The 27,502-nt window shown below is 30.1% G+C and overlaps 1 protein-coding gene and 1 long non-coding RNA gene across 2 annotated transcripts in view; one reads left to right on the top strand and one right to left on the bottom strand.

Annotated features, from left to right (window-relative positions):
• The window catches only part of LOC147816615 (uncharacterized), a 99,615-nt gene extending 75,110 nt beyond the window's left edge, over positions 1–24,505 (top strand). Inside the window, exons 2-3 of the long non-coding RNA XR_015435790.1 lie at positions 7,961–8,071; positions 24,371–24,505. This is a non-coding gene — a long non-coding RNA (uncharacterized LOC147816615). The remainder of the gene's footprint in view (positions 1–7,960; positions 8,072–24,370) is intronic.
• Positions 14,439–16,987, bottom strand: LOC139425343 (uncharacterized). The gene is made up of 2 exons (XM_071179461.2): positions 16,475–16,987; positions 14,439–15,290 (listed from the first exon to the last, which is right to left on the bottom strand). Exons 1-2 carry the CDS (start codon positions 16,985–16,987, stop codon positions 14,439–14,441), a joined length of 1,365 nt encoding a protein of 454 aa, XP_071035562.2.
• Positions 24,506–27,502: the final 2,997 nt, after the last annotated feature.

Here is a 27,502-nt window from a genome sequence, read left to right as displayed (position 1 = left end):
GACATAAACATTCCAATTCTGCTCGGTCCGGATATCATAAAAAAGCGAGAGACTATAGCAACAAGCCTTCTTACTTCTACAGGGAAGGAAGAAAAAAAAGGAAAATACGACATTGGGAAGACCATGGAATTTGTAGATGCAATGCCCACGTTTTTTCCTGTTTTTAGATGGAAAAGAATTGTACCGTTTATCATTCCCAATATCCTTCCCATACTGTATATATGAATGAATGATTCTCAGGGTATAAAATTGCGAATTTAAACCGGTTGTTGTGAAAGCATTTTGGTATATATTCCTTTTTTTTTTCCTTTGGAAAATCTCGGGGCTGGCTCTTCTGAAAATGGACTGAACGGCGAAGTCGTTTCTTAGACAATGATGGATATGAACTGAGATGGTTATGGTTGCAGTTTAATATTTCTTTGATCTTCGACACCGAGTTATATCGTCTTATGGATATCTCTAGGATATATAGTGGAAAAAGAAAGATAGCAAATATGGCATAACTTCTCATTTTTTTGGTGCTTTAGATTCTATGGAGGATTTCTATTTCTTTTTTTAGTCCGAAATAAGAGTTATAAAGGAGTTAGAAGAAAAACTGAGACTAGATTTTCGCATTTAGGTTACTTACTGTATATTTCTTTTGTTGATAGCTAGATTTTTTTTTGGAATTTCACGTAAATTGTAGTAATATGATTAACATATGATTAAAATTAAGGTCAATTCCTAGTTAGGTTTACAAAGAAGAATTTTATTTTAGTTACTTTTTATTAAATAATTACAATTTTTTCTCTCATATAAAACTAAAATTAATTAATTAAATTTAATTAATGAATTAATATTTGAAAAAACTATATTAACATCAAGTGTCATTTACTATAAGTTTAAAAAAAATGTTTTTGAACTTGAATGAACGAATCAAAAGTATTTTATTAACGATTGAAAATTTGAGCAAGATACATAATTATACACCGAAGAGCCATTACATTATGACCACCCTCCATCTATAACAATGGGCTCGCCCAGGTTATCATGGTTTCTCGCCCATGAACAATGTTTTCGTGGGGCACATTAGGACCCATAATCCTCATAGAACAATCCCTGAAGTCTGTAAGCTACTTGAACATAGTTGCAGACCAGGTTCACCCATTCATGGGAACAGTTTTTCCTGCGAGAGATGGTGTTTACCCACAGGATAATGCACCACGTCATAAGGGTCGAATCGTCATGGACTGGTTCGAGGAACAATCCGGTGACTTTCAAGTCATCTCTTGGCCCCCAAATTCACCTGACCTTAATCCAATAGAGCATTTGTGGTCCTACTTGGAAAACCAAATTCATGCTGCCACGCTACCTCCTCGCAATGTGAGGGAATTGCAGGACCAGTTGGTGAGCGCTTGATACCTCAGACTACCTATCAGCACCTTGTGGAATCAATGCCACGGCGGGTGCTAGCAGTTTTGAGGGCTAAAGGTGGTCCTACATGTTATTAGCAGGGTGGTCATAGTGCAATGGCTCTTCGGTGTATATAGGGAGAGTGTGAACTAATAGTAGGAATTGGAGAAAAAAAGCACGTGGTATCAGACGACTATAAAAGTATAGATTTGATGACGTCGGTCACACGTGCTACCACGTAATGTTCTTTATTGAATTTATCTGACACAACGAATATAAAGTAATTAAATATTTAAATGTGCGCACTAAACTATTTCTCGTTAAAATAAAGCTATAAGTTAGAAATTAATTACTGATGTTATCTTTAAATTATGTGAAAAATTGAATCTCTTATAACAAAATTTAAAACAATGAATAACGCTTAACCAATCAGAAAATTCCACTTCGTTTTTCGCTCATCCCTATTTAATTTATGAATTAATATTTGAAAAACTGTATTAACATCAAGTGTCGTCCACTACAATGGATAAAAAGGATTTTATTAACGATTAAAAACTTGAACAAAATATAGAGTGAGTGTAACTAATAGAAGGAATTGAAAGAAATGGAAATAGAATTTAATAAAGAAACATTTAGTAATACAATTTTTTTCTTAACTCATTCATATTAAAATCCCATAAAAAATGAAATGATTTAGGTTAGAAATTATTTTAGGGTTAACAGGAGAGCTATGTTTTATCAATGTCAACTTGATTTACGAAATGAAGTAAAAATGGCTATGGTCAGTTTCACAGAGTACAAGCTGAGTTCTTACAAGCTAAGTAGAATAGTATGGATACAGACTGAAAATGACCCAAGTTCGAATCCCGGTCATGGCTGGCTTATCCTTCTATCTTACACAAACCACAATTATTAAAAACAACTTCAGAGAATTAGAATATCATTGCGTCAAGACATCTTATTAGTGATTTTTGTACTTTTTCAATGGTATACGAATGCCAAAAACACTTTAAATAATGCAAATTTGACTGAGAACTTGATTAAGGGGGCTCCCCTGTCTTCTGAATCAGATCCAAGTTTGCATAAGTTCAACATTAAAAGTAGTATAACCAATGAATCAGCTGTTTAATGTGAAATAAAAATAAAATAATCATTGTACACTTCTTGCACCGTATTTAATTATTTTTTTGCGCATTATGCTATATTATGTATTCGCTTTTTTGACAGAAATCAGCTTAAAAATTGTCTATTGCTTAGAAACTTCGAGATATTTTCTATTAACTATTAATTGAACCAATCACAAAACATAATTTCAATTTTTTTTACAGTCAGAGCTTGGTTGCTTAGCAACCTAGTAAAATTACGCATTCTTCTTTTGAATTAATCAATGGGTTATCTTAAAATATTCATTTGAGCTGGCGACTTTTCTTGGCTGATTTCTGGACTATCGCCAAATATATAAACCTTTATTGCAACGCAATTGTCGACCCAATTTTTTTAAAATTTTGTCTACCGCCCCCCCTAATTTAAGTGTCTGGATTCCAAATATGTAAAAAAAAAAAATATGTGTATTCAGAGAAAGTACGTTTTTGTGTCTGATTTCGTAACTTAATTAATAGTTAGCACTAATTAAATAGCATATTTGAGGTCACCCCCAGGAACCATTAACATTGACTCTTAGTTCGTGAAAATCCGATCATTAAAACAAAAGTCATTCAGGGTAATATCTTTTTTTTTTTTTTTTTTTTTTTTTTCGGACTGTACTTCTCAAACATAGTTGCAAGTTTAAATTGAAACCGATTCACATTAATAACTGAAAGAAACTCTTAAGTTTTTATTCTTTTCTTATATCTAAATCTGCAGCTCAGTTTTTTATCAAGTGTGCTAAAACATTTCTTTCAAGTACGTTTTCCCTTTCAAGTTTTTTCTTATTTTTTACTATCATAAACCCTTTAGAAGAAAACATAAATCTTTTAATTTTGCCCTCAGGAGAAAATGAATTTTAAAGCTCTTTCGAGAATGTTACTGCAAAGTTTTTATGTATTGCCAGGGTTTGGTATCAACTTTGATTTCCACCTCTAAAACTATGCGTTTTCTTTTTCTCAAAATATTGCAGGACTTTAATCTTATTGTGAAACATGTAGCGGGTATTTTTACTCATGAGACCGTAATTTTGAGGGAGTTTGTCTGTTATTAAAAGAAAATTCTTACCTTTTACAAAGTTATCATTTTCAAAGTAAAGTTGAAAACATTTCAAAATTTTTATGTCTCAATTTCCAAAAATTCTATAAACTTATAATCTTGATCTCAAGGACGCTTTCAATATTCTCACTTATTTTTATCTTAACCTTATGCTCAATTTTTTCTCTGAATCCAAAAAAAACAGGAACAAATTTACAGTATCACTTACATGAATGCTTATTTATTTCAATATTTAAGTTCTCAAAAACATTAACAAGAATTCTGAAAATTTAAATTCTCACTTTCAGGACTGCTTCAATATTTTAATTTCGGTCTCTGAAATATTGCAATTTGGTTTCTGTTTCAAGAATGCTTCTAATTTGTATGCAGCATTCTTAAATAAATACTTCAGTACTTTCATGAATGCTTCGTTTAAACTTTAGTATAAAGAAAACTTAAGATTTTTTCTAAACGTCTAATCTCAATCTCAATGTTTCAAGTTTGTATTCTCATTTAACGGATTCGACAATTTCTAACTTCTAATCTCAGTCTCAATGCTTCAAGTTTGTATTCTCTTTCAATGGATGCGACAATTTTGTTTTAGTCTGAAAAACGCTGAAAATTTTTATTCTCGAGACTTTCAAGTTTTTTTTTATCTATCTTAGGAAATCAATTTCAAATGAATCTGTTGTTTCGTTCTTAGTCCAAGGATGCCAAGGATTGTAATGAATTCTTATAGATCATGATGGATTCGAAAAATGCTTAGTTCAAACCCATGAAAGAAAAATGCAAAATTTAGAATACAAAAATATAGCAAATTCTCGCATTTAGAATGCAAGCAACAGCAATTTTTGCTTGAATAGCGAAGCAATAATTTATTTAATTAACTCCCCCTAATTATTATTCAGAATAAATACACAAATCACAGTACTAAAATAAACTTCGAAATGAAAATTAAAAGCAAGAAAAAATGAACAAGTAAAAATTAAAATTTCATTAAACTTGAACAAATTGCAATTCAGTTTTAGTTTTATCTTCTTTTAAAATAACGCCGTATAATTATCACTTACGTAACCATAATTAAGAAGGCAATGTTAGCTTGCTTCAGCATTTTTCAGTTAAAAATATTGAAGATAAGAAGAAAAAAGAAAACCTAAAATTATCTTAAATACAAAACTCAAAAGCACTTCATTCGCTATATTCGTTTTTTTTTCTTTCTAAATTAAAGTATCCTATTACAAAATAGATATCCTATTATAGAGGAGTGTAAATAACTCTCCGTTTCCGACCAACAATAAAGGCTAATTTAATATAAATGTTTGTGAAAAATATATGTTGAGTTGAGGGTGTAAATAATTACTTTCAGCTCAACGAAATAAAAACAATAGTACTTCACCCCCAAAACGGTATGTAAATTACGAAATTTCATGTCGCCAACGTAGAATGAAAAGAAATAGATACAGAACTGACTCTCAGTGTTGCTCAGTTTATTCATTACAACCAAAACACAAACAATACCTAAGTGTTTCTTCCAAAGCATCGCATTGTATTCTTTTTCCTTTACAATCCCCCCTTGGCTCCCCCCCCCCCATGAGGGGTGAGGGGGAAGACAGTGCTCCTCAAACACAAGAGTTTTTGCTCTCGGCAGGGACATTGTCGCAAAGGGAAAGAGTATTAATTGCTCTAATTGCGTTAAAATCACCGGACTAATTGAAACACCAATTATGCGCAAATTATACTGCAATATTTCTCGGAAGATGCAGGTGCGACAGACAGACACAAACAGACGGATCCGAAAAGACTGAGTCCCTTTCTCCTTCTTTTCTCTCCCCCTAACACCCCACCTACACTCCTCATTAAAAGTACCGGACTTGCCCCTTTTTCCAGAAGAATTAATTAGGAAGCTTTATTATTAATGAAGATCGTGCCAAAAAGTGCAGACGACGGCCTTTTCTTCCTCACCCTCATATTCGCGGCAAGGGGGGCCCCAGCAAGAAAAGGACACTCCAGCTCGAGTGGGGCCCCAACCCGACACGCACTAATTAAAAGGCGATTTTAATTACTCGTCCAAATCTCACTCGCACTCAAAACGTTTTCTTTTCTGGAGTTTTCTTTATTCCAGAATGTTCTCTTGCTGCTAATTCAGTTTATTTGATTGTGACAGGGAGTGTGTGCTTCATTTTAATGTGATTAGTATAAACAATTTGAGCCTTGGCGTGATATTTTTTTCCTGCGTATTTCGTTTTGACAGTAAAAGATGAAAACAGAAAATAATTCTCGCAATTGGCGAGGAACTGATAAAGATGGGGTAAAAATTAATAAAAGTTGCGCTATCTTTCTCAATTAAGACGAGGAAAAATCCACTCTTAAAACCTGTTGAAAAGTTCAAGCTTTATCCAAAGGAAAGGAAAATTGAGAGTTTTTATTTTGGTGTTTTGAAAGCGTTTTGTTTTGAGGATGTTTTCAAACTAATAACGAAAATTTCATGATAAAGACTTTGTAGAATGACAGCACTGAATGCTCTACAAAAGCAAAGAGTTATGGATTAAGCTGAGTTCTGTTCAGGTAAAAGTTTCCGGAAGTTTCTAGAGTCGACTACTTCTTAAAGACCAACTTTATATTCTTCTTTGAAAACATTGAAAGCTCTTTCCTTTCCATGAAAATTGTTTGATTTTTCATAAATTAATTACCAATTAAAAGTTTTTTAAAAACTTTCATAAGGGTTTAAATAAGCATGGGTAAAATTTTGTAGTGCGAAAAGTTTCATTAAAATTTCCAAAAAGTTTCTTTTTCAAAGTGATTTATTAAAAGGGTTTGCATTTAAGTATACAAACAAACCAAATCTCCTCCTTTCGAATTTCCAAGATATCGAACTCTAAATGTTCCTTCCTCCCCTTTCCAGTGCAACTCTTAATCACAACCACAAAACAGTTACAAATATTACAAATAATCATAAATCATTCAATTTTTTATGTATCAATAACACAATGTATCTAACTTGTATTTGTCTTACACGGGCAAAAAAAAAACCTCCATAATTTCCAAAATGGCAAATTAACCATAAAATAATAAGGATAATTAGTATCAGTATGTAAATTAACCAAAAATAAGTCTAGAATTCGACCTTGAAAGAAATTTAACTGAAGTATGCTCTCCGTTTCATAAGACATTCTTGCATCTTTTGAGAAAAATCGGAAACAATTTGAGATCTAATTTGCTACTAAAACTACCAAACAACTTTTTATTCTAAAAGCTACTAAAATACGTAAAGAAATCTAAAAAAGTATCAATTTGCTTTTCAAAAATGGTTCACATTTAATTAGAAATTCTGTATTTTCTAGCGATCTGACACATAATCTGACACACATACTATGTTCGAAATTCAACATATTAACTGAACTACAAATAAGCATATTTACTAATCTTTTTTTTTTAATAAAAAAAACATGGTTGAGTTTTATAGAAGCTATACATTATCATGTAGACTTAAAAACCCGGTTTCCAGGTGAACGGTGTACTAAATTTAAAAAGGTTTTCGTGGCGTTTTAATTAAAAACATTTCAAAATGTCATAAATAATTAGTTTATTTTGTTTTTATTTTTAATGTCGCATATCCTTATAATAAGTTTAAATATTTAAAAAATGAGTTAATTACTTTCTTCTAAGTATTTTAATTAAAAACATTTGGAAGTATGAAATATCACAAAAACAACAACAATGTTTCTCCTAGTTCAATTGCAAATAAAACTTATTTTGTGAATGAACTTTTTAGATTGTTTCCTGCATTCAGTTTTTAGATTCAAAAAATTAAATTCAATAAAAACTTACGTGCACAATTCTTCTTAATTTGCCGAAATTTAAATTCATAAAAAGCTCCATTAAAAACAGATCAATGTTTTTAATGGAATTTTTTAAAACGTTTTAAATCGATGAATAGCTAATATTTAAGTTTGAATCCGTAACTAGTAAAATCTTTTGTTTAACCTAGATTTTAATGAAGTGATATTAGATTAAATTCTCTTTATAAAAACATGTAAAAGCTTTCCACACTCGTTACATTATAAACATGAGGGTACGCGTACTTTTAACTGGCTTCCGTAGTACTAAAGCTAACCACTTAATGGTCGCATAATTTTGAAGGAAACTTAAAAGTGCCTATTTTTTATTCAAGAAAATAACATAAAATTAAGTGTGTGTACTATTTATGCATTCATTTTTTTAATTTTTGGGTAAATCGCAAATATACATTTTTGATGAATGCTTATATCTAGTTTAAAATGTACTATCCCTAAACATGCTACAAATAGTCTGATACTGCCATCTTGTGTATAGAATAAGAAATAATCATAATTCCGGGCATAAGAAATGTATTGTTTTAATCTTACAGGCACCTTACTTTTTAACAGTCCGGAAATATCACGGGTACAAGAAATACAGCGCAAAACACCATCCGTCGTTTTGATAGGAGCGAGAAGGAGAGGTTGCTAAACAGACGCAGGTAGTTAATTTTTTCATTATATCTTTAAGAATAAATAGTAATAATAGTGCTGCCAACAGTTTGTTGTGCTATTTTACCTGTGCAAATTAGGACATTTTTTTCAAACCAAAAGAAATAGATTAATGTAACTAGCCATGTTTCCTATTTCGTTTTGGTTCACAGCACTCACAAATTACTATCGCTACATAACTTACATTCTTGAAAATTGATGCAAATAGATCTTGGATCGAACAAACATATTTTCGCAATATTTATTAGAAACTACCCAATCAATTATAAAATCGACAGTAAATTCGGAAATAATAATCACCGTAATGTGAATCCAAATTACCGAGTCTTTCTCCCATTCTTTTCCTTTTGAGAATGTAATTTTATCGCCTCTTCTTCAGCATTCGATCCCTGATCTCTCCCAATAATAAACTTCATCTTCAGCATCCTTTTCTCATCTCCACATCCTCCCCATCCATCCTTCCATACCGAACCACGACCCTTAACAAGCAAACCATCCCCAACACCAGAGGAGTTGGAGATACGACACAAACGAAAAGGAAAGCAAATACAGTTTCTACACCGCGAAATCTTTTGACCGGAGAAGCGTTGTAATTAGAAGTTTCGAAGCAGGCAAAGAGTTCAGAGGGGTGTCGAGGAGAATATTGGGGTCGGCGACTGGAGGAGGGGGGTCTCTAACAAATCGAGATTGCGAATAATAATTGAGCTTGCATCTGATAGCGGATTAATTAAGCCAATTAGTTCTACGCTTTTCCACTCATTAAGGACACACTTAATGACACGTTGGCGAGCCTGAGCACTAACGATTTGCAGCTGCCCAGGCGTCGCATTTCAAATATATTGGACTGGGAGGGGGGGTCTAGAGGGGCTAGAGAGATTGATGCGGGGTAGGAAGACCCGTTGAGCTGATAGATGCGTCTAGAATCTTACACCGATCTATTCTCTCGCGAATTCGATATTATGAATAAACTACTCGAGTTCAACAACTTATTCCACATGGAATCCTTTCCTCCCCCTCTTAAAAATATTTCAAAAAGGATAGGAAAGAGTTATAATTGGGTTATTAAATTTATAGTTGGCGTCCTGTTGCAATTGAAGGAATAAAATAGTCGCCAACTGGCCTCTTGAACTCTGAAAAATCCAAATTAAGAACTTATGATGAAGGCAGTAAGAGTTTCAATGAGAGATGCAATGCTTCAAAATCAAATGAATGTGTACTTTAAATTATGTTTGTGCAAGAATGAAGGAGATGTATACATTTGATTACATTAATGGTTTAGAAACGAACCTTCTAAAGTAAAATTTAAAATTTATGTTAAGAGGAGTATTTACAGCTGTCATACAGGTTTAATTTAATAATTAGGTTAATAAACTTTGCTAGTTTTCTGTTAAAATGGATGGAATAAGATAGTCGCCAACCGGCCACTTGAACTCGGAAAAATCCAAGTTTCTAAGAACTTATGATGAAGGTAATACAATAAGAGCTAAGTTTCAATGGTATGGATTATTTCATGATCGAATTAATGTGTACTTTAACTTGTGTCTGTGCAAGAATAAGAGAGATGCATACATTTAAATGAATTATGGTTTAGAAACAAAATTGAAGGATAGCCTTCTAAATTAAAAATTAAAATTTATGTTAATATAAGTATTTATGATGAAATTGAAGGAATAAAATAGTCGCCAACCGGCCACTTGAGCTAGGAAAAATTCTAGTTGCTGAGGACTTATGATAAAGGTAATACAATAAGAGCTAAGTTTCAATGGTATGAATTATTTCATAATCGAATGAATGTGTACTTTAAAGTATGTTTGTGTACAAATAAGAAAGATGCATACATTTATTTGAATTATGGTTTAGAAACGAAATTGAAGGATAACTTTCTAAATTAAAAATTAAAATATATGTTGATATGAGCATCTATGTTGAAATTGAAGGATTAAAATAGTCGCCAACTGGCCACTTGAACTCGGAAAAATTCAAGTTCCTAAGAACTTATGATGAAGGTAATACAATAAGAGCTAAGTTTCAATGTATAGATTATTTCATAATCGAAAGAATGTGTACTTTAAATTATGTTTGGGCAAGAATAAAAAAGATGCATACATTTAATTGAATTGAAGTTTAGAAATGAAATTGAAGGATAACTTTCTAAGTTAAAATTTAAAATATATGTTGATATTAGTATTTATAGGTGTGATTTAGATATTTAATTAGGTTATTAAACTTAAAGCTGACGTCCCGTTGATACTATAGAAATAAAATAGTCGCCAACTGGTCACTTAAACTCGGAAAAATCCAAGTTGCTAAGAACTTATGATAAAGGTAATACAATAAGAGCTATGTTACAAAGGTATGGATTATTTCATAATCGAATAAATGTGTTCTTTAAATTATGTTTCTGTAAGAATAAGAGGGATGCATACATTTATTTGAATTATGGGGTAGAAACGAAATTGAAGGATAACTTTCTAAGTTAAAATTTAAAATATATGTTGATGTTAGTATTTATAGTTGTGATTTAGATATTTAATTAGGTTATTAAACTTATAGCTGACGTCCCGTTGTAACTGCAGGAATAAAATAGTCGCCGATTGGCCACTATAATTTTTTAAAAAAAATCAAGTTGCTAAGAACTTATGATGGAGGTATTGTAATAAGGTTAGAGTTTCAACGGGATGTAATATTTCAAAATCGACTGAATGTGCACTTTAAATTATATTTGTGCAAGAATAAAAGAGATGTATACATGCTATTACAGTATGGTTTAGAAACGAAAATAAACTTCTGAAGTAAAATTAAAAATATTTGTTGAGATATATATGTATACAGGTATAATTTATATACAGGTATAATTTAATAATTAGGTTAATGAACTTATAAAATATTAGTGTCCTGTTGCAATTGAAGGAATATAATAGTCGCCAACAGGTCACTTGAATTCAGAAAAAATCTTATGATGTAGGTATTACAATAAGAATAGATCTTTATTAGAATGGAACATTTCAAAATCAAATGGATGTGCACTTTAATAATTATATACGTACAAAAATAAACAGCCTTTTTTGCATTTGAATTATATTTTGTTTGGGAAACGAAACTAAAATGTAACCTAATCAATAAAAATCAGAAATATTAGTCAAGTTTATTTTTGAAACTGTGATACAATTATAGATTTAATAATTATGTTATTAAATTTATATTGTAGTTATATTATCATTGAAGGCATTAAAAAGTCGCCCTTTTTTATAGCAAACGGAGGGGAACAAATTTTAATAAATTCACAGTAAATATTAGAAAAAAAGGGGGCGTCTTTCATATTCTAAGCAATACCTTGCCAATGCAGCTTTGGTCGCTGCGGGCAAATCAAAAAATATTTAAAATAAATTCACAGTAAATATTAGAAAAAAAAGGGGCGCCTTTCATATTCTAATCAATACCTTGCCAATGCAGCTTTAGTTGCAGCTGGTAAATCAGACGCGTTGCAAAATTTAGAATACGGAAACACGATAGATATGCTTGTTATCTATACAAATCATCTATTGTCGCATATTTTTGAAACCTTCGACATAATTTTAATATTGATAACACCAAAATTATTTCCATTGCAGAGACCTCAGCTCATTTCAAGGCTCTGGAATTTTGTTATCCCCAATACAGCTTGATAATAGCTCTTTTAATCTCCCAATCCTCAATAGCACTTGGAAATGCAACTTGCTCTATTTTTCCTCTCTCTGCTACCGGTGTTTTGTTTCCCTTATTCATGTCTGTTGAGTCTTGAGAATGACTCTCTATTTTTGAGTGCTCAAAACATTTTAACTTTTTCCACCGTTATAAATTTTGAAACAAATTAAGTTTTTACATTATCAAGTACTTATATTTATATTTTATTTATTTTTTGTTGTTTAACTATAAAATGCATTTAATAAATTCATTAAAAATTCTAAATATTTAATTTTTTTTTTTTTTTTTTGATTGTGTGTACGATGCAAATTAAAATTACCGGTGAGATTTATTTTCGAAAGTTATTTAAATATTCTTAGTCTGATTAAAAATAAATTATATGAGATTAAAAAAGTCTTTTTTTTTAAATGAAAGAAAGCACTGGAAGAGCATAATTAGCTCATTAAAAAAAACGCTTTCTTTACCTAACATTTATTACTTTAAATTATTCAAGTTCGCAAATGCATACTTTAAAAACAAATGTAAATTAAACACTGCATTTGAAACATAATTGGAGTCATCCCATTAAAATAAATAATCTTCATTCGAAACCAGGAAAAAAAATGGTACCAATAATATCTAAAGAACTTCCTTTCTCTTAATTTTGAACTGGATCATTATATTTGGAGTCGTCTTCTCATTAAATTTCGAAATATGTGACTGCTTATTCCTTCGAAAAATTAAAATAAAGCGATCATCATTTATTTTGTATTCTTTTTCAATTGTTCTCGTATTATCGAGTTTTAAAACGAATATGCAAATGATCAACTAAAAGGAGGAAGTTTAAGCTAAATAAAAAAAAAAAATTATGGAATATCTTAATAGCTTTTGATCTACTAATCAGATTGTCACGTACTAAGACGCTATCTTAATGGTTTAAGGATTTGATATTAAGTGTTCGAATCAATTTATGTTAACGACATTTTAAGTTATGAAATCAGACATAGTAACATACTTCCTCTAAATTACAAACTTTTTTGTTAAATTTAATTTATCTTGGCCTTCATAGAAGGGAATATAACTGCAATTCGTAAAATTTATCTTCCATAGTTTATTAAGAAGAGTTTTTAGAAGTTTAGAGCACTTAATGCTTATTTTGAGCCGTGGTGGCTCAGGGGATAGAGCCAAGACCTCCTAGAAGTCTGAAGGCCTCAGCACGGATCAATTTAGTAGTCCGATGTGACGAAGTTAACTGCGCAGTTGATGAAAAATAAGAAAGATGTCATTACGTTCGGGGTACTAAGCTGCGCAGTGGTTGAAAATACGAAATATGTCATTACGTTTGGACTACTAAAGGATATTTATGGTAACCCGTGCAGAGGCCTACTCTTTTCTAGGAGGTGTTGATAGAGCGCTCGCCTCCCAATGAGGTGACCCGGGTTTGATCCCAGCGATAACTGGTTGATTTGAGTTCCGCACCCGGCTCGCATCAACCAAAGTGCTGACATAAAATATCCTCAAGTGGTAGACAGATCATGGGTGAAAGTCCCCTTGCCGTCAGGCTAATTGTGGAAGGGTTTCGTGGTTTTCCTCTCTATGTAACGCAAAGGCGGGTTAATTCTATTAAAAAGTCCTCCATGAAGGCAAATTTCTCCCAATACTTGATCCAGGAGATCCCTTGTCTTCTGGATTGGGTTCAAAATTTCAAGGCTACGGAGTTGAACATTAGTAGCGGTAATCCTTAAATTGGGTCTGCCGTTCAACGATGGTTATAAAATAAAAATAAAATTTTTATTTTACTTTTTGAGTAATTCGGCATTTATCTAGGGGCTATAAAAATAAATTTAAAAAAGTATTCGACCATGCTTATAAAACTTGTTTTCAAAGATAACTCCACACAAAAAAATTATTTTTAATAATTGCTTTTTTGTTTTTAGCATTTCCCTTAACAATAATCAAAAACCTTTTCAAGTGGAAGGTATACAAGTTTTCAGATAACATTAAACTCCGCATTTTTAAATGAAAAAAAAAATGAAATTGTTCATGAGAAACGAGAATTCACACTTGTGATTTTCGTTAAAATTTTATTCTCTTGATTAAACTATTATGACCACAATTCCCAGATTGCGGCCACCTCCACATTTTGAAAGCCACGAATCAAACAGTAAACTTGTATATAAAGCAGCTATTATATAAGGTAGCATGTACATAATTTTTTTTAATTTCGAAATACTACAAAATTAACTAACGTTTAAAAAACTGTCTTTTAAGTATAAAATATAAACTTTTAAATTTAAGAAAATATTTGAAAAGAGAGGTATAAAAATTTCTACGCTACAATTTAGAGAAATCATTGTTTCTACAATTATAATTAGTAATGAGTTTTTGAATTATTTTTTTATTATTTTTGAAGCAAATGAAGTTTCCAACCAGGCTTCAGTGTCTGCTGCTTCAGTGTTTTGGTACTTATTTTAGCAATGAGCGTTTCTGAAATCTCAAATGGAAGGGTGAAAAAATATAGTTAGTGGAATTCGATTGAAGTTTAATTTATAATAGAATTGATTTATAGTTTGACATTCAATCTCCTTTGATCGGCAAAGAAAAATCTGCGCTAAAATGCATTAACTGAAAAAAAAATACATAAAACAATGCATGGCAACACAATATTTATTTTCAAAACTCATGGAAAAGGTATTATTTTGCTCTTTTTTGTCTTGGCTTAAGTAATGGAGATTTAGACGCTCTTTTTGTTGGTTTAGGCGATCGTTTCGATGGGCTTTTTGCTTCGAATTGAAGAGTTTCTATCGCTGCTGATCGAGTGATCTGCCTTGCGATCGATTGCTGACTTCCTCCCCCTTCTGTTATGAAAGGTCTTTTCGATGCTGATTGCAGACTGCTTCCTTCGTCTGATCCAAGAGTTCTTTTTGCTGAACATAACGGACAACTTCCTACTTCTTGTCGGAAAGTTCTTTTGGTTGAAGTCTGTTGACTACTTCCCGTTTCTGATTTGATTCTTTTCGTTTGAGATTCCTGATTTCTTACTGATTCTGATTTACGAGTATTTTTTGCTGACGCTTGTTGAATGCTCTCCGTTTTCGATTTGAGAGATTTAGCTGCGGATTGAATGTTGCTTTTCACTTCTAACTGAGCTGTGGTTTCTGGTACTGATCTAAGAGTTCCCTCTGGCAGAAAGCTTTCTGCTTCTGATCTAAAAGAGCTTTCTAGTTCTGATCGAAGAGTGCTCTTTGGAAGATTTTTCTCTGCTTCTGATCTAGAAGATCTTTTTAGGACTGACTGAAGAGTGCCGTCAGGAATAAAGATTTCTCTTCCTGATCTAGAAAAGTTTTCTGGCGCTGATCGAAGAGTGTTCTCTGGAATAAAGTTTTCTGTTTCTGATCTAGAAAAGCTTTCTGCTGCTGAAGGGGAAGAACATTTTGCTGCAGATTGAGGGCAACTCAAGCTACATACTGCTAGCTGTTCATTTATACCTGCTCCTTCTATGGTTTTAGGATATATGTTACTGCTTTCAGAATTCAAAACAACTGTCTGAAATTTAAAAAAAAAACATAATTAATTAAAATTCTATTTAAGCTTCATTTTTTGGTTTAATTTTTTGAAATTACTTTTTTCTAAATCTGCGTGCTATAACTAACATTTTCTGATAACTTTTTAAATTTGGATTTAATAATAAGATGGTCAAGATTTCTCTTTAAACTTAACACCGTTCTCCTTAAAAAAATACTATATTTGAAGCGATTCAATCAAGTTCCGCCTTATCCTAATTTCTGCAATACGGATTGACTTGAAAAGATTAATTAATTTTTATTTCTTTCGACGAGTAAAATTATTTACCTTTTACGCGTCGTTTTTTGGAGTAACACAGTAATTCAAAATCGCGTTCCTCAGAATTTTTATCTCGTGACTTGGTTATTTGAATCTATAACATTCAAGATACTTTTTCTCCCAATTATAAGATATGTAAATCTTAACATTTAGTATCTCTAAAATTATTACTGCCTCATCTGTAATCTATAATAATTGTTCGATGCATTTTTCACTGACATCTTATAACAGTTTTCGAAATTGACAACTAAATTGAAAAAGAAGCATTAATAAGGTTTAATTGTGTTATGAAATAAAATGATTTTTGCCAGTTATGGAAAAATTGTAAGAAACTTTTTTAGTGCATTTATAATTAATATAGTACGTAACTTTAATATATAACTAATAGTATTGTTTAAATCTTTAATTGTACGCATGGTAACTAACTTTCAAAATGAATGAATCATTTAAACTCACAAAATAACCTCTTTTCTTATATATTCTTTATATTTCTTATATTTCTTATAGTATTTGAAAAATAAATGTTAATATCGGCAATATTTTCCAACACACCCGGCGTTGCAATTTTTTCAACATAATAGCAAAATAGTTTTGAAGCAAATTTATTTTACTTAATTTTCACTCTAATAAACTAGAAAAAACAGACAAAATATTATCAGCCATGTTAAAAATAAAACGATAACATGAACTGTAGAATCAAACCAAATGAAATTCCCAAATTAATTGCTTAATCCCTAATAACCAGTTCTACCTATTTATTTTTAAACATAAGGCATAGTTTTTAGAAAAAACTTATAAAATGCTCGTAAAAATCAAAATAAGCCTTTTTTTTAATTTATACTGCCTCAATCGCTTTGAAAGTTTTTGTAACAATAAAGAATGCTTACATTATCCATGCTGCCAGTTTGGTGGCTCGTTTCAACACCAGATTCTGCCAAATTTGGTACAAAAATCCAAGATCCAGATGGTCCAGCATTTGTTTCACATCTTCCATGAATATCACGCACAACCGTTAATTGATGACCAGATTGCTGTGCTCGACAGAGGAGACAGCGACAGCCAGCCGCAGTCCCTTCAACGTCAGTCCTGGAACATGGTTCGTCATTGTCGGATACCCAGAATCCTTTTACTCTTTGATAAACTGTTGAACCCAATGAATCCAAGGTTTGTCTATACAAATGGCCGCCATACGTGATAAGACGACCAGAAGTTTCTTTTCCGTAGGTGACAAGACGACCTGAAGTTTGCTTTCCGTACGTGACAAGACGACTTGAGGTTTGCTTTCCGTATCTGGCTACTCGAGATGAAACAGTGCCCCAGCGACGTACATCAAAAACTGAAAACGCTTTGTAGGTGATATATTTTAATTCGTACTGCTTGGTAGTCGAAATGTTTGACATAATTTCATTGGAATTTTTTTAAATTAATGTATTTGGATTGCAAACAGTTGAATGTTGTCAGGAGAAAATTTTTATTGAGTATAACTTCTTTGGGACAATAAGGCTTTAATTTTTATTTGTTCATTATTAAGGGTGCAATATTAAAACAATGAGTAGTAATGTTACTTTGTTCCAGGTGAAATGCAAAATCTAGGTTATTATTTGTTACTATTCATTGTTAAGCGATAAACTACAATAAATTAAATTTTAAATAAATTCTCAATATCTCAGAAATAAAAAAATTTATAAGCATTTTTACGGTATTTTGTAATGACAATATATTTTGTATACAATGTAAACTAGCCATTTTCTTCTGTTCGTCTTTTGAATATAATGACTTGTAAGGTGTAGCTATGTTTGGAAACACTTTTCGAGGTGCTCTGCTTTCACATGCACAAATCCCGTTTTACGTGAAATGTACAGAGCGCAAAATAAAAAATGGACCATCCTAAATAACTTTCGGTCTAATAGTCGAATCTTCACGTTCTACGCCTCAATCTTAATGATTCCAGGGGGTAACCTCAAATATGCTACAAAAATTAGTCCAGACGATATTTTAAGTTAACCATACTTTCTCTGAATAAACGTGTCTGCTTTTTTTTTATATAGATTAGGATTTCTGATCCCAAAATATGGGGAATAGCCGCAATCTAAGAAATGTGGTCCTAGTAGTTTGGTCAGAAGAGCAGTCTAAAGTTTGGACCTCCTAATGTTAAATTTACTTCATGAGTATTTCATCGTATCTGAAGAACCTTCTAAACGAAATCAAAAATGCTTGCACACAATTATAAAACTCATTTATTTCGTGGTAATTCCATCCAAAATATAACTTTTAGTAAATATTCGTCATTATTTTATTTAATAGCATAAAATTTCTTACATGATTTTAAATATTGCAATTTTAAATGGTAAAATACAAAATTTGAGCGAAATTGGTCTAAAAATCGGTTTAATAGTTCCTGAGAAATTGAATTTTGAAACAGACGAATTTTTTAAATTCTATTTCTTAGAAACTATAAGACCGATTATTCTCAAATTTTGTATTTTGCTAATTAAAATTGCAGTATTTAAAATGATGTAAAAAATCGTATACCTTACAATTAGAAATATTTTCGACTGTTATTAAATAAAATAATAAAAAATAATGCATTTTTACTGAAGTTTATTTTTTGCATGGAATTATCTTTAGATAAACGAGTTTTATTACGAGCAAGAACTTTTTCAATTCTCTTAGAAAGTTCTTGACATATTGTGAAATACCGCAAAAAAGTAAAATTAGCATTAAGGGATCCAAACTTTAGATCGTTCTCCTCATCAAACTATGAGAACCATATTTCCCAGATTGTGCCTACTCCCTATATTTTGGGGGTCAGAAATCTGAATCCTTCAACAGAAAAAAAGGGTATGTTTATTAAAAAAAAGTACGTTTTTGCATCTAATTTCGCAACTTAAACTATTGTCTGCACTAATTATATAACATATTCACATCACCCTTTTAAACCATTAAGATTGAGTCCTAGAATGTGAAGATCCGATCATTATATCAAAAGTTATTTTGGGTCCGTTTTTTACTTTGCTCATTATACATTAGCGGGAGACATTCTGCCTTCAGAAGCATTGAAGAACTTATTTATTGTTAACTGCACAAAAATCGTGAAAATGAACTTAATTTTCAACTCTCGAACAAATCAAAATAAAATACCAAAGAAAAAGTAACATTAAATTTAATAGTAACAATGCAATAGTATTAAGAATTTATCACAAAAAAATACAACAATATTATATAATTTTTTTAAAATTATATTAATTACAATAATTTTTTAACAATTGTATTAAAAAAAATAACATTTATAAAAATAGTTTAAAATACTTTAATAATTATCTGACTTTCTTAGTAGTTTAAAATATTTATAACAATTCAATAATGTTTAGTTTATTGCAAATTAAAGTTGAAAAAAAAAAGATTTTTGACCTCACTATTTTTTAGGTCCTTATACAATCCAAATTATGTAAGCCAGAAAAAATCTGTTTTTTTTCGCGAAGTTATAACAATACTCATTATACTATGCACCCTAACATTTACACGTCTATCTTTTAAAACTTTTTTTCTAAATCAATCTTTCAAAACTAAAATTTTCCAGCGTTTAAGACGGATAAATGTACCAGAAAACTTAAGAACCAAAAATATCTTTAGATATTTCAAGACAACGCTTATTCGGTTCCATTTGTTCTTATTAGGAGAATTGGTGGGGATGGGAGAGTAGGGGGCAATATCTTGACCTAAGTCATCATGGGCCCAATCCAATCATTGGCAGCTACCATCATGGATGCGGTCGCCTGGAATTTAATTCACTCACCCTAGGGAACTTATGACGTCATATTTCACTTTCGGAGCTTTTCGATGATGGGAGAGTGGTGGATGTTCCGCCATGTTTGGTAACATTTATTTCCATATAGCATGCAAAAAATCCGATGTTGTTGTAATCAAATATTTTTACAAAAATACCGCTAAAAAATAATTAATCTCAAGTGTTGTTGTTTGCATATTTCTAGTGTAAGTGAAAAAAAAAAATATAAAAAAAAATTTCGCCACCTCTGCTAATAAACAGTGTTTTTCGGATTTTTTTTTTCCAAGGAAAATAAAACAGCCACTGCAGTGCCTTACACTTTAAGACAAAGCTATAATTTTAAACTATATATAACATTTTACCGTGGATAACTATCTGAGCTTTAATACGAACAAATAGCTTAAATATTTCAAAAGTAAATTAAACTTTTTTAGAACTCGCCACTTTCAACCAAGAAAAAAATTATCAAAATTAATAAATAATTTTTAGTTTATGCAAATTTTTATGAGCAAATTATGCAAATATTACGCAAATTTTTATGAGCATAGATAATGTGACATGGGAATAACTTTTTAAATATTAAAATATTAGATCACATTCACTTTTAATTTTCTTTTTAGAATTGGTATAGAAGCCTGTGGCTAAATATAGGCTAAACGTGATCTAACAATCATGAATAAGTGTTGTAAATTCGCAGCAGTTATGAGCATAGCATATTATTCGTGACTAATATATAAAACTATGATTCTGAGATATTTCATATTACATTTTTTATAATTTTGACAAATTCCTATAAATAAAATAAAATATAACTATGATAAAATTCGAATTTAATATTTATTATGCAAATTTATTCTATTGTCTTGATTTGTTATTATATGAATTTATAATACGAACTTTTTATTTATAATTCTTATTATTAAGAATTATAGTTTTTAAAATTTAAGACTCTTACAGTTTAGGTTTCAAACATATTGTATTATTTTACCTGATTAAAACCTTCATTCGCTTCAAAAATATATAAATCGGGTAAAAATATATAAATCGTAACAGTCTACATGTTTCGAGCGCTCAAAAATAGGAGCTTATTTTCAAGACTTGCCAGATGTGGTATTTCATTTTTGAGCGCTTGAAGCACGTCGACTGTTATTTCCGATTAATATATTTTTGAAGCGAATGAAGATTAAAATCAGGCAGTATCTTACCACTTCAGCTACAAGGGATTATTTATTTAATATCGTAGTATAACTACGTTATGAAAATACCTATTTTTCTGGATTCATAATTTCTGGAGTTGACTTGATTTAGAAAATTAGTAAAGATCTTTTTATAATTTTTGTATTATTATTTTGGAGTCAGATGGTAGTTCGAACCTGAATAAATAAAGATCAGAACAAGTTCTGTATGTGCTCCAAAAATACACTTTTCATACTTTTCTTTTCTTTTTTTTTAACGTTTGGAATTCTCTTAATTATTTTCACTTAATTTTTTATCAGATAGTCATGCATAGCAACCAGAACTCATATAATGGATAGATATTTGTATCATCATGATAAAACAGTCAGTTTAGGTTCATGAAATAAGAAATTTACAGTAAAATGCAATTTCTAATATTATTTTAATTTCAATTATATTAAAAGACGCAAACAAAAAAATACATATTTCAAGCAATTTAGGGCTATCTTTTGAACAATAAGTTTAGATTTCTGGAATTATTCACTCAACCCTCACTTAAGCATCATTCCCTAATTTTATTTATTAGTGAGGAAATAGAAGTGAGGCTTAATTGATTTTCTTAATAAGTCATAAACATTTATATTTAATACGAAAGCAACTCATACTGATTCACTTCTTTGTGATATTTTGTTTTCTTTAACATTAACTGAAGACATTAGGGAAACAATTACGTAAATGCTTAAAAAAAAAAGTTACCTAATTTGATGTATCACAGGTCAAGCTTCATAATGAAAACATGCTTCTACTCGTTTAAATTCCAGTGATCTAAAATTATATTTCTATTCTCCCGGGTGCTAATTTACAATCCAACAACCTTTAACGACTCGTACTTTTTTTTAGAGAGAGATTTTTTCTTAATCGAGTTGGTGGCAATTATAATGTAAATTTTTATTTCTTTTAAAATTACCTGAACTGAAAAAAAATCAAGAATCTAGTTTTTTATTTTAATTTAATTAAAGGCCAAACGCCACAAGATTGGAAAATTGCCTCCCGGGAGTTTATGCTGCTAGTTGTAAATCATAAAATTTCCTATTAAAATATTCCATCCTGAGAAGGTTTAATGTTAATATACTGTTGTGAGGAAATGATACAAGAGACAAACTTTAAAGTAATTCTGCAGAAATATTTTTGAATCAGAAATTGAATTTAAATTAATTTTTTTGTACTCATTGACATTTAATATTCTGAAATTAAAATTTTCTAAATATATTGCTCATTTTCCGAGAAATATACATTTTCCTACTTTTCAATAAAAACTATGGAGAAAATATCATACAAGAATATTTTTCTACTAAAATAAATACAAATTTAAAAATAAAAATTTTTCTTAAATAATTTTTTCAAATACATTCTAAAAAACATTTTCTTTTTCAAAAAATATTCATAAGTCATACAACAAACATAAAGTACATTGAACGTTTAAAAATGACAGTTGATATAATGAACCAAATATAGTATAATAAATGATAAATAGTTATAATAAATGATAAATAGTTATATAAATGAAGAGATGATGCATAATTATGAGAAAACATAAAAGCGTTCATCTGACTTAATTTATTTATTCAACTATCTAGCAATTCTACCAACTATCATTTCTATTATTGGGCAAAAATGGCGATTGTCAGCAGTTGAAGATGTCCCACTTTCGAATTACTTCTCACGGGTCATCTCAGCTGATATCTCTGTCAAGCAGAGGTGCTCTTTTATTTATCACGTCCCATCATCGAGAGTGAGCAAGCACCCCCTTCCCCCAACATCAGCTTAAAGATGGTTGAAATGGGACAATATGGACGCGTTAAGCCTAAGCCGAGAACTCCGTCCAAACGATTTTCTTGTCGTTTGTCTTAAGACTGTTCGCAGACGAGACCAGATTAAGCCTAAAAAGAACCACAGACGATTCTTTTCAATTAAATGTAAGCCTGATCGGACTGGTGAGAAAGCAAATGGAAGATTTTGCGGTTACTTTTGCTCCATCTCACCTAATTGGTTTTGCGATGGACATTTCGTGTCTTGGTTGATCCCAAAAAGGATATTAGTGGTTGTCGTTTTGAGTTTAAGGATCTTGTTGAATATCCGTCGTAAATTTGAAAAATTATCGTCTGCTTTCCAGTGACGTTTGTTTTTAAATTTAAGTTCTGTTCATGCAAAAAAATATTGTTGTTCCTATTGATTTAAGTCTTTACTTAAACTTTTACAATGTTTTAAATTTTCTAAATTATAAAGGAAAAAAAGGAATTTTTTATGTATGTGTTACCGTTAAAGTGTGAAATCCGTTATTTCATAAAATAACTCATAAAATAAATAACATGAATTTGTGTAGTTATTTCATGAAATAACTAGACAAATCAGTTAAAAGTACATTCTACAGAATAACGATTACTTGATCGTTAAAGTATGAAATATGGCAAACGGAAGTTCCTTGAATCGGTTCTAGCTGCTTTTAGTCAGTTTTGAACCGCTTATAGCTGCTTTGCAATGACGTGTGTGTGTACACATCATTCCGTTGCTTTTAGACGTAGCATTTAGACGGTGCGTTTTGTTAGCGTTTTACATTTTGGATTATTAACAAGGATTATTAACATTGGATTTCCTTATTATTTATCAATTAATCGTCCACAATAGGGATAAAATGCATTTCTCGAGAGATTTCACTTATTTATGATCACCTATTCACCGATTTGTGAAATAGCTTTTAAATTGTTTATTTTTCACTTGCTGATATCTCTATCATTAGTTATGCTGACAAGCTGACAATCACTTGCTGACAATCTATCATTAGTTATTTCATAAAATAGTTAAGTAAAGTATGAAATAATTGCTCATCGATTATATACTTTAACTGACTTGTCTAATTATATTTCATGAAATTATTCTTTGAAGTTATTCTATGAAATAACTGAATTATACACTTTAATGGTAACATATATACATTTATAACTTAAGAATCGGAAAAATACGCTTATCAAATGGCGTATTAATATGTATTATATTGGGACGTTAATTCAACTTAAATACTATTTTGTTTCATTTCTTGTTGGGTTTTTTTTAAATACTTTCCCAAACCACATAGAAACACCAAGAAAATACGCTCTTCACAAAATAAAAATGTCCGTAACGTTATAATGTTGTTACTAAATGTCATTAATTAAAGTCAAGTTAAGGCACAAATGATAGCTATAAATATTGTATCATTATTGAGAAAATGTATTTAAATACAATACCAATAGAAAGACTATGGTCTAAATGTATTGTAAATCAATTACAAATTAAATATATTGCAATATTAAATTATCAATTATTTACTTTTCGAAAATAAAATATTTAAAGTATTCTTATATCTAGTAATAAATTAATGAAAAAGAAATAAGAATACATTATTTAAATAATTTTATGAATGGGATATTTTTAAAATGATTCCATTGCATAAATTTTGAATATTCGATCTTGATTAAACTAAAGGCAGGGTTTTCTAATATTTTCACCGGAAAAGCTACATCGAAATGCACAGAATAAATTCAGAAAAAGAATCTATCTGAATTAATAATATGCGTAATATATTTGAAAAACAATATTTATAAAAATTCAAAGAAAAACTAAACTTGAACAGTGCTATAAATTTTTCAAAGCACACATTTATAATTTATTTATAGCTTTATATACAGAACTTATACGTTGTCAAAATACAATACATATCGCTTAAAGATACAAACTTAATGAAGGAAGCATTTTTTTAGCAACATTGACGTTACTTTTTTAGGAGTCAAAGGGGAATTTGATTGATTCTAAGATATAGCCTCATTTTCTAACTGTGACCGTGACTGAATGAAAGAACTTTCAAATAAAAGCATCGAAGATTGCGATTTTACAGGATGGAGTCTTTTGCAAAGGACAGATCAGTTTAAGATGTATCACAGATAAGCACACACGATATATCCTTATAAAATACGGGCTGTGCAAGCTGGGACATGTTTATCGACACAAGATCTGCTCCAATGACTGAATGAAGAAACCCAACCTTCTTCTCCCTCATGGATTTTATTCTGTTTGAAGTGCTTTGCTATACAGATCAATGAGTTTATTAGAGGCTTTTGTATTCATGGTTATTGGAGGTTAAACGTTTTTTTTTTTTCTTCTTTCTTAACCTATCTCGCTGATAAAGCAGATGTAGTGGTGAACAAGCGGGGTTTTTTCTATCCGTAACATTAAGTGATTTAATTTTTATGCATTTACGAACATAATTTTAATTAAACTGACTTTTTATAAAATATATTTCAATAAGCTATATTTTTGTAGCTTTAGCATAATTTCTTGTGTTCTGTGATCGATGCTTGAAGATAAATCATAACATTTGTAGAAGGTTCAATTATGATAACGGTGAAATTAATTGTTTTCTAAACTTATTTTAAAGATACTAGTTTTCTGAAAATATGAACCAACCTCCCAGATAGCACCGTTATCAGATTGTAGCAAAAATTGTAACAGTCACAGTGACTCCTTTGTGTGGTAACATATGACCTCTGTGACGTTGATGCGTCGCGTTTTGAAGAATACTATGTACGCCTTAGTGGACGTCACATTTTGACGTCATCCAGACATCAACATGAGACCACAATGAAACATATCATTGTCGCAGTAACCTCACCGTGTAACAAGAATGTGGCGCATTCACGTCTCAACTTAGTCACACAGTGATCCGATTGAGACGTAAATATCATATTTTCGTCACATCGTGACTCTGTTGAAACGGGAATAAGTCCTATCTTTGTCACATAGTGACCCAGTTGAGACATGATTATGTCACATCTTCGTCACTCGGTGATCTTGAAGAGACGTAAATATGACACGGTTTCGTCATTCCGTGACCCTGCTGAGACGTGAACATGTCACATCTTCGTCACAAGGTGACTTTACTGGATGTATAAATATCTGATTTTGGACTCATGATGACGCCTTTGTGACGTCTCCAAAGACAGACATAGTAACGTTTTTAGACCCACACATCGACGTCGCAGATGTCACATGTGACGTCACAACCGAGTTTCCATGACTGTCACATTTTTGTTGCAATCTGGTAAGAATGTTATTTTGGGGACAATATTTCGATCGATTACCAAATATTCAACCATCAATTTCAACCTTGATTTAGATGACGTATTCAGTTTTAAAATTTTCTTTTAGCTTAACAAAAATATCCAGTTTTTAAATATTAAAATATTTTATCACGTAAAGGTTTGAATGATTTCTTATTGTTCATTGTCATTAACTTCTAAGTTTTAGTTGGTGAGTTGTTATTTGTGGTAATCAGATTTGACATTTTGTCCGGAAGATTTCCAGAACACTGGAAGAAATTGGAGAAAACCGGGAAAAAAACTTGAAGAGATGGAAAAAACTAAAATTGACCAAATATATTTGTTTTATAATCATATTTAGTGAATAGTTCAAAGAAAATGTTACTTTGAAAACTATTATTTTGTTAATTTTTCGACTGCTTTTTATAAATAATAAACAGTAATTCTGTTTTCATTCATTTTCTTTGAATTAAAACAAATTTATATAATTTATTTATTAAATATAAAGTACTAATTTTTCACAATAAAATTTTAATATTAATAAATCATAAGCAGAATACAATAAAGCTATACCAAACTACTTGCTATAAAAAACTTAACTATAGCATTTACATTTAAAACTTACAAGTTTTATTTAAAGTTAATACTAAATAATTATAAATGCATTTTAAAATATTCATTCGCGATATCATGTTTTGATTTATTACAAATGTTCATTATCGATTTTCATGATTTTCAATTTAAATATTAAAAAAGCTTTAAAGTTTTTTAGCCCTTAAATTTCTTAACATTTCACATTATCAATCATCAAATAAAACAGCTAGAATATCAATAAGCATTATGATTCTAAATAGAAATAAGAAATAAAAAAATACTTATAAATTTTAACAGGAAATTACTGTTTATAGAACTCTACCATATTATGCTTTCTATAAACTGCTTGTAAAAATATGCAAATTTCGAACAGTTATTTGTGTTGACAGAGACAGATAGGTTATCAATATTTAAAAATTATGTCTATAAGGTGCGAATTTCAATAACTACATACTAATGAGATAATTTCTTTTGAGAAATCAGTAATGATAATGCTAAAAATTTATTTATTTATTATAATATAAATAAATAATTGTGTATAGTTAGAATTATAAATTTAATCATTAAAACAAATTTGGAAGGATGAAGTACACATTTGCTTTTAAAAAATCAAAATTCTGAATTAAAGTAATTATTCGAACATTTTAAATTTTTAACTATATTCAAAAATTTATATATTTAGTGAAAAAAGGCCTAAAATATTAAAAAATTATGAAAAACATCAATAATTTTACGAATAAATCAATCTGAATAAGAAAATAAAAAACCATAAAAAAATATTGTTGGTCTCAGTGCAATATTATAAAAATGAAGAGAAAATTTAAAAAAAAAATTTGATCAAAATGAAATAAAATTGACTCGACAATCTAAAATAAACACACCATAAGTATTTGAAAACTAAAGAACCTTTAAACAAAGAAATTAAATAGACTTTAAAAAAAATTAAACAGACTTTAAAAAAAATTGAAAGTTAACTTAAAACATATTAATTTTCTTTAATTATCAATAAAACTCAAACTTATTCCAATTAACCTTAAATATTAATTTATTCTCTAACATAAGAGCTTATATGCAAGAAAGCAATATAAGTAGGACTCACCCAATTCATTCTGCTTATAAAACAACCACTAGCTTATAACTTCTTAAAATCAGAGGTTTGGAATATAAACCTTTTTCGAAAGAAAAACAAGTGTTATTGCTATTAACAAAACCATAATAGGATCAAA

This window comes from Parasteatoda tepidariorum, chromosome 1, assembly GCF_982258835.1.
Source record: "Parasteatoda tepidariorum strain Cologne lab strain chromosome 1, Ptep-v5.0, whole genome shotgun sequence".
Taxonomy (NCBI): domain Eukaryota; kingdom Metazoa; phylum Arthropoda; class Arachnida; order Araneae; family Theridiidae; genus Parasteatoda; species Parasteatoda tepidariorum.
Note: the sequence above shows the minus strand (reverse complement) of the source record. Positions and strands in the feature narration are given on the sequence as shown.